The sequence below is a fragment of the Equus caballus genome, chromosome 2, assembly GCF_041296265.1.
Source record: "Equus caballus isolate H_3958 breed thoroughbred chromosome 2, TB-T2T, whole genome shotgun sequence".
Classification (NCBI taxonomy): Eukaryota; Metazoa; Chordata; class Mammalia; order Perissodactyla; family Equidae; genus Equus; species Equus caballus.
Window position 1 is genome coordinate 31,861,612 of NC_091685.1, and position 15,909 is coordinate 31,877,520.

The 15,909-nt window shown below is 57.0% G+C and overlaps 1 protein-coding gene across 6 annotated transcripts in view; it reads right to left on the reverse strand.

Annotated features, from left to right (window-relative positions):
• EPHB2 (EPH receptor B2) overlaps nt 1-15,909 on the reverse strand; it is a 181,207-nt gene that overhangs the window by 23,472 nt on the left and 141,826 nt on the right. For all 6 annotated transcript variants that reach the window (XM_070251468.1, XM_070251462.1, XM_070251488.1 and 3 more), the window contains exon 6: nt 1,296-1,420. In XM_070251468.1, coding sequence (XP_070107569.1) covers nt 1,296-1,420 — 125 coding nt within the window. The remainder of the gene's footprint in view (nt 1-1,295; nt 1,421-15,909) is intronic.

Below are 15,909 nucleotides of genomic sequence, written 5' to 3' on the forward strand. Positions count from 1 at the left end.
TTGGGACGCACTGCCTAGAGGAGGGGATGAGCAAGGGAACTAACAAGCATAAACCAGCTGGGGAGGCTGGACAGGTGTCTGACAAGCCCCTGAGACCACCAGAGTTTGGCTGACCCGGCAGTGAATAGAGTGGAAGGGCCTGGCTGGGCCTCAGAAGGTGGGGCTCCAGCAGGGCTGGCTCTCAGTGGTTAGGGACAGCCTTTCCATCGATTTCTGGTTCCCAGTGGGCTTGCCCCCAACTAAAGCACTTCCTATAGTCATTTACACCTTAGTCTGAATGGGAGCCCAGTGACACTTTTCCCAGGGGCCTTTGCAGTCTCTGTGGCTGTTTGGTGCCTCAGGGAACAGGTAAGAAAAGTCACCAGTCAAAAGAGAGAGTTTCCCGGGCCTCTGATGTCCAGCCGCTCTGTCCCGCCTGGCCCCTGTTCTGTGCAGGCCTGACACTCAGATGTGCTGCTCCCCTGGCCTCACATGGGGCAGCCCTTGTCCACTGTGCAGCGGGCCAGGCAGAAGAGGGAGGTGCCTGAGGGCCGAGCCTGCGCTGGGCGCCTTCCTCCTTTTCCCCTTGATCTGCATGGCCCCCACACGAGCCACTCTCATTCACCCTTGACACAGGAGGAAACTGAGGCTTGGAGAGGAAGATGCCTGCCCAAGGCCACGTGGTGGTTATGGATGGAGCTGGGATTTCTGACTCCTAGTCCAGTGCTCCTTCCACCACACCAGTGGCTTCCCAGCCTGGGCCCCTGGGTCCCGGTCGTCCCTGAGGCAGGAATAAGTTATAAGCTCAAAGATCAGCCACTCTCCCCACACAGGGCATTCCAGCAGACGAAAACAAGTGTAGCTGAATCAGAGCAACGCGGGCGGAAGCCCCGCGCTCTCAGCCTACACAGAAGCTCTCTGAGCAGCTGCAAATCTCTGCTTCAGAATGGATGAATAACGAATTATTGCTTAATGGATGCAGCTTTTTGGAAAACCTGTTTTTTCAGAACATCAGGTCCACTCAAGTCAAGATGAAGTGGGTCTTCGTGGGGAAAGGGCTGTGACCATTGCATTTTACTGATTGCTGGTCTGATCCCCTAGACCAGAAAAGCAAAACTCAGAGAGGTCAAGGCACCTGCCTGAGGTCTCACAGCCAGGGAGGAGTGGAGCCAGAATGCAAGCCAGGCCGTATGACTCTGAGGCCAGTGCTCTTTCTGCTCCATCAGCGCACTTCATCTTGCAGGTCGGTAGAAGACCAGGCCCCAGGGGGCCCTCAGGGAGGTGGAGGGTGGAGGAGCGCCCGGGAGCACAGGTACCTTCTCATAGTACTGCAGCTCATAATCCAGGATGACGCCATTGGGCTGGTCGGGCTGGGACCACGACAGGGTGATGCTGTCCACGGTGCGGCTCACCTGGTGCATGATGGACACGGCCGACGGAGCTGGAAGAGAGGTCACAGGTCAGGTGTCAGGGGCAGGCATGAGGGGGTGCAGCTTCTGGCCCAACCTCAGAGGTGTCCCGACAGAGAGCTGTGGGACCAGAGAGGGGAAGGCATCTGGCTGAGGCCACACAGTCAGCCTGGGTAGCTGATAGGGTGCTGAGGGTCTCGTGCGGGGGCGACAGGTGCTCTCGTGGGGCAGCTTAGAGAACTGTGGCCATCCCTGGGGAAGCTCAAGCCATCTCAAGCCAAGAGAGAGGCACTGGGCCCTTCTCAGGCCTGGCCCCACATGGGCTGGGTGACAGGTTGTTTGTTCTCTCTTGGAGTTTAGTCTGCTGGACCAGCCATGGCGATGGGGCTCTGGGAGAGGGAAGCAGAGAAGGTGGCGGAGTCACTTATTCCTTCAACAAATTTGCAGTGAGTACCTACTATGTGCCAGGGATTCAGCAGTGAAGAAAACTGACCCCCTAAATTAAAGATACAAAAACAAATCCACAGCCACTATGGAAAACAGTTTGGTGGTTTCTTAAAAAGTTAAACATAGAATTACCGTAAGACCTAGCAATTCAACTGCTACTTATATGCCCCAAAGAACTGAAAACCTGTATTCAAATAAATCCTTGTACACGAATGTTTACAGCAGCACCGCTCACAACCGCCAGAAGGTGGGAACAACCCACGTCCCTCAGCGGATGGATGATAAACAAACTGTGTATACGCATACGAAAGAATCCTATTTATCCATAAAAAAGAATGAAGAACTGACATATGCTACAACGTGGATGAACCTCAAAAATATGCTAAGTGAAGGACAGACACAAAAGGTCACCTATTGCATGACCCCATTTATACGGAATATTCAGAATAAGTAAATGGATAGAGACGATCAGCAGATGGGTGGTGCCGGGGCTGGGGGTAGGGGAATGGGGACCGTCGGGTGTGGGGTTTTCTTCTGGGGTGATGAAAATGTTTCGGCACTAGATAGAGGCAGTAATTGCCCAACAGTGTGAATGCACGAAATGCCACTGAAATTACATGCTAAAATGGGTAATTGTACATTATATGAATTTCCCCTCAATCAATGAATTCCTCCCTCCTCGCCTGTTGCCACTGCCCCATGGAAGGTGACAAGTCAGGGGAGGCTGTGTTTAGTGCTAGAAGGACTCTCAGAAATAACTTAGTGCCATTCTCCCATTTTACAGATGTGTAAACTGAGGACCAGAGAGGGGTTGTGCGCTGCCCAAGACCACACAGCGAGTTCACGGCATGCAGCCCTTTCCGTGAGTCCTGATTTCACAATGCACCCCGGTCTGTATTTTTTGCCTTTTTCTCAATGGAACAAACCTGTGCAAAGTGCCTACTATGTGTCAGACATGGCCTGGGCCCTTTACACACGTATTTCCTGAGCTGACTGTCGGTGGGGGGGGGGGGGGGGGGAGTGTCAGCCTCGCTGTCCAGTGAAGACTCGGAAGCTCGGAGGGGCCAGCAGCTTCCTGAGGCCACACAGCCTGTCAGCAGGGGAGCTGGGGCCTGGGTCCAGGTCTGCCGTGCTCCAGAGCAGTGCTGGGCCCGAGAGCTGGGCCAGCAGGGCGGGACTCCCGACTCGGTCCCTTCCTGTGGTGTGGCTGCAGGGAGCCCCCTTGCCGCTCCGGGCCCAAGGTTTTCCTGGTCCCAGGAGGGGCTGAGGACTGTCGAGGAGGAAGGCAGCAGCGCCTGCAGCCTGTCTTGGCCCCTGGGCAGGGCTGTGACGAGCAGGTGTGCTGTCCTGGCCAGCACAGGGCAGCTGAATGCTGAGGCTCACCTTCTCCTCCGACCAGTCACACTTCACAAAGGCTTTGACCTGTGGACATGGGCGTGGACCGGGGACCTGCAGGGGCTCATGGCGGCTTGAAGCTTGGTGATGATGCACCTGTTTCTGTGCCTTCATCCCCAAGGGTGGAGGGAAACAGTCTGTTGTTCAGAAGACCCGGGCTCTGTTCTCTGGCCTGCTGCTAACCGGCTGTGTGACCTTAGGCAAGCTGCCCCCCTCTCTGGCCTTGGCTCCCTCCTCTGCACCACGGGCGCGGCTGGGAGATCTCTGGGGTCTTGCAGCTCAAGTGCTCCCGGCCTGTGCTTCCCGCGCAGCCCTGGGCCCGAAGCTGGGTCAGCCCAGGGCCAGCGTGGGCCTGACGGCTCTGGGCTTCCCTCCAGCACTCCAGGAGTCATGGAAAATTGGTCTAAGACACCCCAGACGGGTGGCAACCCCCACAAGAAGGACCTGGAGGCTGGTCCAGGCATCCCAGACAAGTCTCTGCTCCTTCTGTTCCCCAAGGAAGTGCTGCCTGGCCCTCAGCTCGGGTCCCAGCCCCATCAGGGCAGCCTCTTGAGAAACCCAGGGACCCGGCTCCCTGCAGTTTCCTCCTTAGTCAAACAGGGAGACTCCGGCTCCCCAGCTCCCTCCCAGGGTGTCGGGAAGACCCAGTCCGAAGGCTGCCCACTGACCACGTGTTGACCACATGCTGGGTACGGGGCTCTGCCCTTGATGTGCATTAACCCACTTGACAGGCACAACCGGTGGGGCAGACATCCTTGGGCCCAGTTTGTAGATGGGGAAGCTGAGAATAGGAATAAAGTGCCTTGCCCGAGGCTACACGGATAGTAAGTGGCAGGACAAAGCAACACAGTTTCACCAGAGGCCTGGGGGCAGGAAGCCACGTTTCTCTTGTTCCATGAAGTCATGTGTATGTGCGTGATAACAACAACAACAACAACAACAACGATAAAGCCACTAACCTACCCCTACTGAGCCCTTATCTGTGTCAAGCATGGTTCTAGGCTCTTTGCCCCTATTAACACAGGCATGACAGAATCCTCGCAACTGCCCTATGGGCTGGGGGCTCTTAACATCCCAGTTTATAGGTGGGGAAACTGAGGCTTGGAGCTGCTCAGTCACCTGCCCAAGGTTGTACAGCAAGGCAGTGGAGGGCTAGGACCTGAGATGGTGGCTCAGGCTCTTTGCCAGCCCAGCACTGGCGACTGCGCGGTGGGCCCGGTTCCAGGTCACTGCGCACCGGGAATGAATGAGGATGTTGCTGGAGCTGAGGGAGGGGTGCTCAGAGCTCGTCTGTAAAATGAGCCCAATGGTGATGTACCTCGGGGCTGTTGTGAGGAACGAATGATGAAATGGCGTCGAGTGCTCGGTGTGGTGCCTGGCCTGTGGTCTGCGCTGCGAGTGTCCACGGGGGTCACTGGGCACCTGCCATTGTGCACTGAGAGCTAACCTGTGTCATGTCGTCTGATCTTCTCAACAACAATGTGGGATTGGGGGGCGGTCCATATCCTCAATTTGCAGATGAGGAAACTGAGGCTCAGAGAGGCACCGTGACTTCCCCAGGGTTGTACAGCTAGTGAGGTGCCGGGCGGGGCCTGCAGCTGAGTCGTCCTGCCCCAGCTATGCCCCTGCTGCCCTCAGAGCCGGTCCTACTTCCTGCCCCTCGTTGCCTGACCTGACTGCAGCCGTGGCCCCAGCCCTCACTCCAACGCCACTTTGGCGTGGAGCTGAGCGCTCCGTTCTCCCTGTCTGCTGGCGGCCCTGCTCCTCCGTGAGGCCCGGGCCGGCCGCCCCTCTCTCTGGCCTGTGCTAGTCGGCTCCCCACTGAAAACAACCAAACAAGTCCCTTCTGGAGTGTCCCAGACCTGGACCAATCTGGGGGATCCTGAGGGGGCTCACCCTTCCTGCTGGCCCAGGAGGTACTCCCACCCCAACTTCTCAGCCAACCCACAGGGCAGTGACCGCTCAGGTCTCTCTGTGTATGTACATGTGTGTTCACATGTGTGCATGTGTGTGTGCACGCACGTGCTCTGAGAAGTCTGCGAGGATGTTTTAAACTCAGCTACCAAGGATTCGGAGAGGATGTCCTCCACCCCAGCCTCCAAGAGTCTGAGGATGATTCTGGTGGGAGGAGCTGGGTGCGGGCATCTCCAGGGCTCCTTGGAACGCTGGGGTCCCTCACCAAGGCGGGGAGGGGTGTGTGCGGGGGGGGGGGGGGGCGTGCTGCCATTGCACATCCCTTGTATCTGTGGCGCATCAGACACGCACCGAGCCCGCAAGGATGGGTAAGGAGTGTTCTCGGTGAGCCGCTGCTGTGTGTGCACTCACACACCTAGGGCTTCCTGCTTAGACGTGCAGAACGCTCAGCTGAGGAAATTCCAACCCAGCCCCAAAAGGCAGTGTAGCCTAGTGGTTGGGAGCCCAGGGACAGACCCGCCTGCAACTCCCCACTCCTCCACTCTCTCATGTCGTGACCTTGAGCAAGTTCTCTTAACCTCTCTGAGCTGCAGTTTCTACACCTGTCAAATGGGGACCCTCCTCTGGCAAGGATGCCATGGGTTTAAAAGAAGAAATGCATGTAAAGGTTTGAGTGCAGTGCCTGGCACTATCGGGACGGAGATATTATTAACACCATTTCGATTCCTTTTTTTTTTTGAGGAAGATTAGCCCTGAGCTAACATCTGCTGCCAATCCTCCTCTTTTTGCTGAGGAAGACTGGCCGTGAGCTAACATCCGTGCCCATCTTCCTCTACTTTATATGTGGGATGCCTGCCACAGCATGGTTTGCCAAGCGGTGCCATGTCCATACCCAGGATCCGAACCGGCGAACCCTGGGCCACTGAAGCGGAACGTGGGAACTTAACCGCTGCACCACCGGGCCAGCCCTCGATTCTTTTTTTTTTTTTTTAATTGAGTTAATGATAGGTTACAATCTTGTGCAATTTCAGTTGTACATTAATGTTTGTCAGTCATGTTGTAGGTGCACCACTTCACCCTTTGTGCCCACCCCCCACCCCACCTTTCCCCTGGTATCCACTAAACTGTTCTTAGTCCATAATTTTAAATTCCTCATATGAGTGGAGTCATACACAGATTATCCTTCTCTCACTCAGCCCTAGATTCTTAATAATAAGAATTAAGTGCCAGGGGCTGGGGGTGGGGGAAATGGGGAGATGCTGTGAGAGGGTACAAACTCCCGGCTATCAGATGGACAAGTTCTGGGATCAACGTACAGTGTGTGACTATAATTAACAATACTGTACTGTGTACGTGAAAGCTGTTCAGAGAGTAGATCTCAAATGTTATCACCGCACATAAGAAGTGGTACTTACATGAGGGGATGGAAGTGTTACCTTATTGTGGGAACCGTCTTGCAATATGTACATGTATGAAAACACCACACTGTCCACCTTAAACTTACATGTTATATGGCAATAATATCTCAATAAAGCTGGAAAACATATTTCAGTTCAGAGTCGCTCTGAGGCCGGCATTGGTGCTGGTGTGACGCTGGGGGCTGGGGCTCGAGGCAGGAACCTCGCCGGCTCCCTGCCTTCCGGGGGCTCCTGGCTAAGGGCAGACAGCATATCTGTCTTGACTCACGGTGCACCTACTCCAGGCTGGAGCTTTTGGGTCGGGGCGTGGCCAAGGTCATCTGGGCCCGAGAAGGGGCATTCCTGCTCCCTTCAAACTTTCCCGGTGATTTCACTTCCAGCAGCGAAGAAAAGCGGCAGAATGTGTCCCTAGAGATCACTGCACTTTTCAGACTTGAGGGGCATAAGGAGAGAACCAGAGACTTGTTAGAACTCACACTGCAGGCGCCACCCAGCAGAGATTCTGATCCAGCAAGTGTGGGGTGCGGCCTGGGGGTCTGCAGTTCTAAAAGCTCCCTCATGATGTCGATGCTGCTGGCGTGTGGACCACACTTTGAGCAGTAGCGGATTCGGGGCCAGAGAAGGGAAGCGACCTGTCCAAGGTCACCCAGCAGGTAGAGGTGGGGCCAGGACTGGGACTGGAGCCCAGCCCAGCCGAGTCCTGGTCTAGAATGTTTTCAGCCATCACGCAGCTTCTCACAGCCGGGCTTCTTCCCAAGACGGCCTCTCACCTGCCCAGGCCAAACGATGCCCCCGGGCGCTCAGGCCCAGAGAGCCCCAAAGCAGTGGTACCCGTAGTTCCAAGAGAGGCGTGGGGACCAGGCTGTCGAAGCAGGTGGGGGCTGGACCTCCAGGCCTAGGAGCGTGCCCTGCTCTGAAGGGACTGGGGAGCCACAGAAGGACAGCAGCAGGGGTGGCAACCTGCTCCTCAACTAAAACACAAGGCTGTCATTCTGACAACCCCTGTATGCCAATGATGCCCAGCAAATAAAGCAAAGGGATGGCCCCCACAGCTAACACCTGTAACACGTCCTTGTTCACTCTGTGCCAGGCACTTTTCCAAACGCTTCACGTCAGTTAGCTCATTTCACCCTCATCAACCCTATGAGGCTCGTGTGACTATTAGACCCATTTTATAGATGAGGCAACAGAGGCACTGAGGTAGGAACTAACTAGCTCAAAGGCACACACAGCAGGCAAGAGCTGGGGTTTGAACCCAGGCCCGCCCAGGTCCACATATCCTTTCCCCTCCGTTGGCTGCGGCAGAGGCAGGCTGACCAGGGAGGTCTGGGAACCAGTGGACCTCAGAGGGCCTCTGAGGACACCCTGGTCCAGCTCCCATCCTGTGCCTGCACAGCTAACTCCCCCCAGTGCTGACTCACTCACCCCCGCCCGCCCGGGCCGCCCGGCTCTGGAGCTCAGCTGTTGACGGAGGCAGGTCCCCCACGGCCATGGGGGTCTGGGCTTGGTGGGCTTAAGCTGGCAGGCTTGGGTTACGGGCAGCTAACCCGGACTCTGATCCCATAAGCCCCGTAACCCTGGGAGTGGCAAGGAGGCGGCATTTGCTGGGAAGATGATCAACCCGGGCCAGTGGGGGCCAAGCAGGGCCGGCCTTTCTCCTGGAATCCGGGGGGATTAACGGCGGAGAAAAGGGAACAGCTGGATGCTCTCCCATCTCTCCTGTTGCCTGCCGCCCACCCTGGGGTGTCAGGTTTCCCTGGAAGCTGGTCTTCAGGGAATTCTGGTATTTTCAATTACCAGCCGGGCGCGCCGGCGGGGATGGGGTCAGTGGTGCCCCGTGACCCCTGCAAGGAGATGGAGCCCCAGGGAGCAAGCACAAAAGAGGCTTGTGGCCGAGAGGGGGAGGGGAGCCGGCCAGGCGGGGCCTGCTTGGCTGGAGCAGGTGGTCCAGGGCCCTGCGACCCCAGTGAGCCCTGGGGGAGCGTCCAGTCCCTTCATTCCTCTGTCTGTCTCCGTCTCCCCCTCGGGGCATGAAGGGGTTGACTGAGGTGGTCTCTGAGGTCCCTCTGGCACGAGGATCCTGTGACGGGCAGGAAGTCAGGAGGCCTGTGACTCTGGCTCCTGCAAGAGGCTGGGGTTTGGGCCCCCACGTCTCTGAGCTCTGAGGAAGGCAGGAGACCCCTCCACTCGCCCTCATCCTTTCACCCGTCAGAAGACCCCCGGGGCATAGAGGCAGTGGGGAGAAGTCTGGGCACTGGGCAGCCTGGGACCCCACCCCAAGCCCGGCCTCTGTGACCCTGCTGCCTCTCTGACAACCTCACTCTGCTGACGGCCCTCAGCGGCTTCCCGCTGCACCCGGAATAAAACCCAGATGCTACACAGGCCCGCCAGGCCCACCTGCCTGGCACCCGCTGCCTCCTTCCACTCGCCCCCTCGCCCCAGCGCCCTCCACACTGGCCGCCTTTCTGCTCCCATCACACTGAGCTCCTTCTCAGGGCCTTGGCCCCGCAGTGCTTCTGCCGGGAAACCTCTTCCCCAAGATCTTCCAGGGCCAGCTCCACCTTTTCACTCGGGTCTCAGCTACACCGCCTCCTCAGAGAAGCCCTCCCTGACCACCCCCACCAGTCATTCGCTATCCCACACCCTCTTTCTTTTCTTTCTAGTGCTAACACTATCTGAGGGCAGTGACCTTGTCTGTCTTATCCAATCTTTTATCCCTAGTGCCTGGAACAGTGTGTGGCTCAGAGTAGACACTTGGTCGATACTTATTGGAGGAAAGAAGGAAGGAAGGAGGGCAGGCTCTCGCCTTTTCTAGCCCCTTCAGGAACCTGGCTGAGTCCACTGATCGTGGGGGCTGGACCCTGGAGCAGCGGCCTCGGGCGTAGCCAGGGGAAGGCAGCTGGCTTGTATGACAGTGCCTAACAACTCCCTCTTCCTCAGACCCCATGTCCACCTGCAATTTGACCCGATGCCATGACATGGGCCTCCTACCGAGCAGCCAGCCGACAACACCTCACCAGTTGTTGACTATTGTGCCCGCGTCCTCCAGGGTCTGTACCATAACAGGACTCCTGGAGCCTCCGATGAGGGCACAGCCCTTTTGAGCGTGCGTCTCCTGAACCTGTACCAACGCACTGAACTCACGACGATCCGGCTACCGTTCTGGGTGAGCTGACCGTAACTCTCACAACAGAATTTCCACAAATAGAACTCTTCCAGAAAACGGGCCTTCGTTTCCTTCCGACTGGACCAGGACTCTCAGAGCGTGGTGTGGGACGGAAAGAGGGAAAGCTGAGAACTGGTGCGAGGGTGACACTTTCTATGAAGAAAAGGTGTTCTGTGGCCAAGAAAGTCCAGACGCACAGAGTTCTAGACCCCTGCTTGTGGGGGCCACGTGCACATCCCTTTCTTCAAGGCTCTGACAGCAGGCGGCCCAGGTCGCCTGGTTTAACCCGGCAGTCCCAGTCTCATCCGGCCGCAGAACCGTTTTCTCACATCATAGTTAGTAATGTCTTTTGGAACTGGATCTGTGGAACATATTTTGGGAAAAAACAAAACAAAATCGGGTCCAGGGGATGTGTTATTTTTTTCCTCGAACCTGAGAAAGTTCCTCTCTAGGGTGTGACGCTGTTCACTCGCTCCTTCACTCTTCTCTTGGTTCAGCGGCAGATTTGGCCGTGTGGTCAGTGGAGCGGGGGTCATGACCTCCATCCTACAGGCGAGGAAAGTGGCGGTGGGCTCCAGTCTCCTGCCCAGGGCGCCTCAGCCCACAGGCGGCAGGAAGGGTCAGGGCCCAGGCTGGCCTGACTTGGCAGCCCAAGCTGCCTTTCGCCGCCCGTGCCCGGTCCAGTGTGGGATTTGGGTGGGCTGAGGCCAGGCCCTGGGCTTGCACTGTGCAGTCATCCGACCGCCCATCCTCGCGGGGGCTGCGAACCCCTTGGTCTCCTTTGCGGCTGCCCGGTGGGACCCAGTCCTACCCCAGCACCTGGACCAGCCAGGTAATGAGAGACAGAGGCTCTAGTCAGGTGGCCCAGGAACCCACCCCAACCCCTCTGTGCCTCAGTTTCTCCTCTGTAGAACAGGGACGACGGCAGGGATGTTGAGAGGTTAAATGAAGACCGGCACGGGAAGCGCCTGGCATAAGACTTGGTCCAGAACCAGGGGTCAGGGATGTCGGCCTTGTAGCCGTCTGCGCCGCAGGCTCGCAAGCAGCTCCTGAGCAGCCAGGCGCTCAGCAAGGGCTTGTGAACGGTGGTGGTGATGGTGACGCAGGGGAGAAGAGGCAGCCCTCAGGGTTCAGGTCCCAGCTCCCTCGGGCCCAGGGGACTGTGCGACCTCAGGCAAGTGACCTCTCCCTCTGAGCCCTCACCTGTAAAACGGGATGTGGCAGACACTACTCACTGCCTAACAAAGATCCATTCTTTTTCAAATTCACCAGATCCTGGTTTTTAGCTAGGTACATTGTGCCCAAATAAAAGACTACATTTCCCCAAACTCTCTGGCAGCTAGAATTGGCCATGTGACAACAGGCTTGCTAACAAGATATGAGCTGAAGTATTCTGTGGGACTTCTAGGACTTAAAAGGGATGGGCCCACCCTTCTCACTCTCCTTCTTCCGTCCTGTTGCCTGGGAAATCGATATGATAGTTGGAGCTCTTGCAGCCATTTTGGCCTGTAAGGACAAGAAGCTGTGTGCTGTGAAGCCCGGATCCCTGATGATTTCACAGAGTTGCCCTAACTCCTATCTTCTCACATCCTTTACACATAAGAAAAATAAACCTCTGTTTTGTCTCAGCCACTATGGTAGACTGGTTGTATTAATCGCCTCTCTGTACCAAAACACTTTGCCCTATAGATTGTTTAATCATCTCTCTCTCTGACTCAGGTGACTTCTCTGACCAGTGGGATATCAGCAAGCAGATCTAAGCAGAGGCTTGAAAAAGCCCCTGCATACATGAATGTGCCGGCCGGCGGCCCTGGTCCCCTGGGATTGCCATGAGGACATGCCCAGAGCAGCCTGCTGGAGGACAAGACCACGCAGCCAAGCTGCTGCCCCGGCCGCCCCACCCAGGGCCACTCCTGACCAGCTGCCAGAGTCAGTTCAAACAGTGCTGAAGCCCTAACAGCAGCCAGAGAGCTGCCGAGTGACCAGAGCAGACCGCGTGCCAACACCAACGCTCCCGCCAAGCCCTGCCCGGCGGACCCAGGGTCTCCCGAGCTGGGAAGCGCTTCCTGCTTTTGGTTTTGTGGCTGGTGGTTAAACAGCATCACCGCAGCGGTGGCTCTCTGTTATGGCTCCTCCTGTTATATCCGCTAAACCCCATGTTAACGGGGGCTCTGGGCCGGCAGTGCCTTCCCTGCAGAACGCCTGGGAGGATCAGAGGGGACCTGCGCGTGGAGGGCTCGTCCAGGGAGAGGAGCGCCCTCTCCCTCTCTCTTTGTTTCCCAGGCACCGGCCTCGCCAGGGGCTCTTTTGGCCCATTTCTCTCTGATCCTCTTGGAAGCCTGGGAGAGAAGGAGGTGAGTCCTTGCTCGCACCAGTTCCAGAGACGAGCCACCGTGTGCCCGCTCCCCGGGAGGGTGGAGGATCAGAAGAGAGCGCGGGTAGCAGAAAAACGGCTTTGGAAAGTTGAAAGTCTTTCCAGGAGAAAGCCACGTCGAGCGGTCTCATGGACAGAGGCTGGGGCACCTGGCCAGGGTGCTGGAGACCTGCCACAGACCCGCTGTGTCATCCTGGGCAGCCACCTGGAGCCTCTCTGGGCCTCAGTTCTTCTCTATAAAAGGGGACGTCTGCCCTGGGTGAACCCCGAGGCCCTGGCAATGCTGATCTGCTTTCATTTGACTTCCGTTGCCTTCCGGGATAGGCAGAATAATGGCCTCCAAAGATGTCCTCGTCCTAATCCTGGACTCTGTGAATATGTTACCTTACGTGGCAAAAGGGACTTTGCAGACGTCATTAAGGTTACGGCCTTGGAGATGGGGAGATTATCCCGGATTATCCAGGTGGACCGAGTCTAATCACTTAAGTCCTTTAAGAGGAGACTCTCTCCCAGCCGAGTCAGAGCCCCAAGGGCCGGGGTGTGAGGAGGACTCCGGCACCATCGCTGCTTCTGAGAGGCAGGGGTCCAAGTGCGAGGAGTGGGCCGGGGCCTCCCGGAGCGAAGGGCAGCTCCCAGTGGACAGTCAGCAAGGACATGGAGCCCTCACTCCTCCAACCACATGGAACCGGATTCTGCTAACACCTGAATGAGCAGGGAAACAGATCGCCCCTAAGCCATCAGCAAGGAACACAGCCCTGCCGACACCTCGCTTCCAGCCTGATGAGATCCAGACTGGACTTCTGACCTCCAGAACTGTAAGGAGAGAACCATGTGTCTTTCTAAGTTGCTGGGCTGGTGGTGTCTTGTAGCAGCCACAGGAACGATCACACTGGCTTTCATTTTAAGCCCAGCCGCCACGTATGGGGCTGGGCACTCTGTCCACATTATTGCAAATGGCAACCATCTGGGAAAGCTGGAAGGACAGATACGTGCCCATTACAAAGGCGCGGACACTGAGGCTCGGAGAAGTGAGTTTCTTAGACAGCCTGGTCACGTGCTTGGAAAGGGCTGGATGGGGGCTGAGTCTGTCAAGCCCAGCATGATGCCTTCTCCCACCCGGCCGACCAGGACATGCCGCGGGGGCACCTTGCGATGGGTCACTCTTCCGTTCAGTCGGGTGTCTGCCCAGCAGGCTGCGTGTGGACGGGTCCATGTGCACAGCCAACCCCCCACTGCAGAAGGCTTGGGTCCAGCCAACATGGCCCCGAGTAGGCAGTGACACAATTATTCAGCTCTGCCCCTGAAGGTCTGGCGACTGCAGGCAAGTCACTTAACTCTCAACGCCTCACTTTCCTTACCTGTAAGATGGGAGACTAACAGCCCCCAGCTCACGGCATGGTTGTGAAGATGCATCGTCAAGGACTTGGAAGGGTGTCTGGCACACGGTCGAGACTGCATAAATGGGAGCCATTGTGACAATGAGTGTGAAGATGGAATGATGGCCTCTTTTTTTTTTTTTCTTTGAGGAAGATTAGCCCTGAGCTAACTGCTGCCAACCCTCCTCTTTTCGCTGAGGAAGACTGGCCCTGAGCTAACATCCATGCCCATCTTCCTCCACTTTATATGTGGGACGCCTGCCACAGCATGGCCTGCCAAACGGTGCCATGTCTGCACTGGGGATCCAAACCGGTGAACCCCTGGCCGCCAAAGTGGAACGTGCACACTTAACCACTGCGCCACCGGGCTGGCCCCAGATTGCCTCTTTTTGAGCGCAGCCTGGGAGGCACCTGGAGGACACCAGCTCAGAGCCTGACGTCAGCCCCCAAGGAGGGAGGGACGGTCCCTGCGGGAAGACGCGGTCAGACGCGGGCTCAGGGACTTGTCGGAGGCTACGGGCCGGTGAGCTGCCAGGCGTGATTCGAAGCCAGGTCTGTTGCCCGATTCCAATCCCTCTGCCCCGCTCCCCCACCTCCGGGGCCGGGCAGAGATGCGGCCGCTCAGAGGTTGCTCGGGGTGGGATGCTGTCCCGGGCAGGAGCGCTGCAGGTGGCCCTGAGGACCAGTCCCCATCACTGACGTGCGGCACATGCCCCAGGTCTGCGCGGCCGGCTCTGCCCTGCTGCTCGGGTCTCAGCTGAAACGCCACCTCCTCAGAGACGCTCTCCTCCAATGCCCACCCCGAGGCCTGCCCTCCCTTCCCCTCCCTCTCGACGCTGTCTTGGCCTTGTGTGCCGAGGCCGAGGACTCTGGACAGCCAGACCGAATCCTGGGTCAGCCCCTTCCCAGCCGAGTGAGCCCGGCCTTTGCTTGGTCTCTCCCAAGGCCTGTTTCCTCGTGCTTAAGTGGGGACACGCAGGCCAGCCCCTTTCCTCCAGGGGCCTGAGAGGACTCTCGAATCCAGGGCAGAAAGGCATTATGGGATGGCGGAGTGTAGCTCGAAGGCGGCGTGACGGCTTTATGAAGTCAGAAGACAGCTCCGGCCCCGGGGACTGCCGAGGGATTGCGAGCAAGGCCCAGTGACTTGCCCCAAAGAAATACTTTTCCCTTTTAAGGCAATGAGCTAGATATTTGTATATTGAATTTTAGGGTCTGATTAAAACCGACCACTGAAAGCATTTGTCTGGAAATTGAGTCCCCAAACTTGCTCTCCAGCCTTGTCGTACTTCTTCACACCCACTTCACTCCACGCTTCTCTGAACTCTCCTGAGAATGTTCACTGAGCTTTCACTGGGGTGCGCCCCCTGTCTAGGTACTGGGAAAACTGCAGTGGGAAAAAGCAGACCATAGTGTACCACCCAGAGCTGATGGTGGGGGAGACAGACAGGAACGAAATGGGGGCATGTGACCAAGTCAGGAAGGTCCATGAAGATGAGTTAAGGTCTGAAGGAAGAGTCGGGGGGAGAAGCATTCCAGGCAGAGGGAACAGCATGTGCAAAGACCCTGTGGCAGAGGAGCCTGGTGCTTAGGAGGAACAGAAAGGAGAACTCTCCCTCCAGCCTGCTCCCGCGCTTCCCTCCTCCACTGGACACCTTTCTCCCTGCACGATTCCATCTCTGCTTGTTAGAAGCCTCTCCATTCTTCAAAGCCAAGCTCAAATGCCTCCTCTTCCAGGAAGCCTTCCGTGGAATGCCTTTCTCCCATTCGCCAGGAGGAAATGATCTCCTCCGCCTATAACCTCACCTCCTGACCCCTCCTTGGGCCTCATTCGTGTCATCTTGTATGTTGACTCTGTCCATGCTCATCTTCCCACGAAGGGCTTAAATCCTCAGTGGCAGGAATTGTGTCTCCTCCAGTGTAGACTTGGAGTCCCACCGTCCTGGGTTTCAATCCTAGTGGAGGCCCCTTAGTAGTGGGACTTTGCATAAACGGCTTGACTTCTCTGGGCCAGTGTTTCCTCATCTGGCAAAGGAGGATACCGTGGCGAGGGTGTGGTGTGGCTGCACAGCCCCAGCTGCTCTGGGCTTGTCCAGGGGCTTGGAACAAAGGGGCGGGGAGCGTGGTTAAGGTCCAGAAAGCTCAGGGCACTGAGACTCACTTGGACCTGAGTTTCCCAAATTTGTCTGATGGTGAGAAACACTTGAGCCACTTGCTAAAAATGCAGATTCCCAGGGCTGATGCCTGGGCTTTGGATTCAGCAGGCCTGGGGTGGGTCGAGGAACCTGTGTCCTGCAAAAGCTCTCCTCTAGTTCTGATGCACAATTTGGTGGGGAAACTGAGGCCCAGAGGGAGGAAGCGACTTTCTCAAGTGTGACAGGTCGGATCCATCATCTCTGCTCTTCCCCTCCTGCTGGTCCAGAGAGAATGAGGG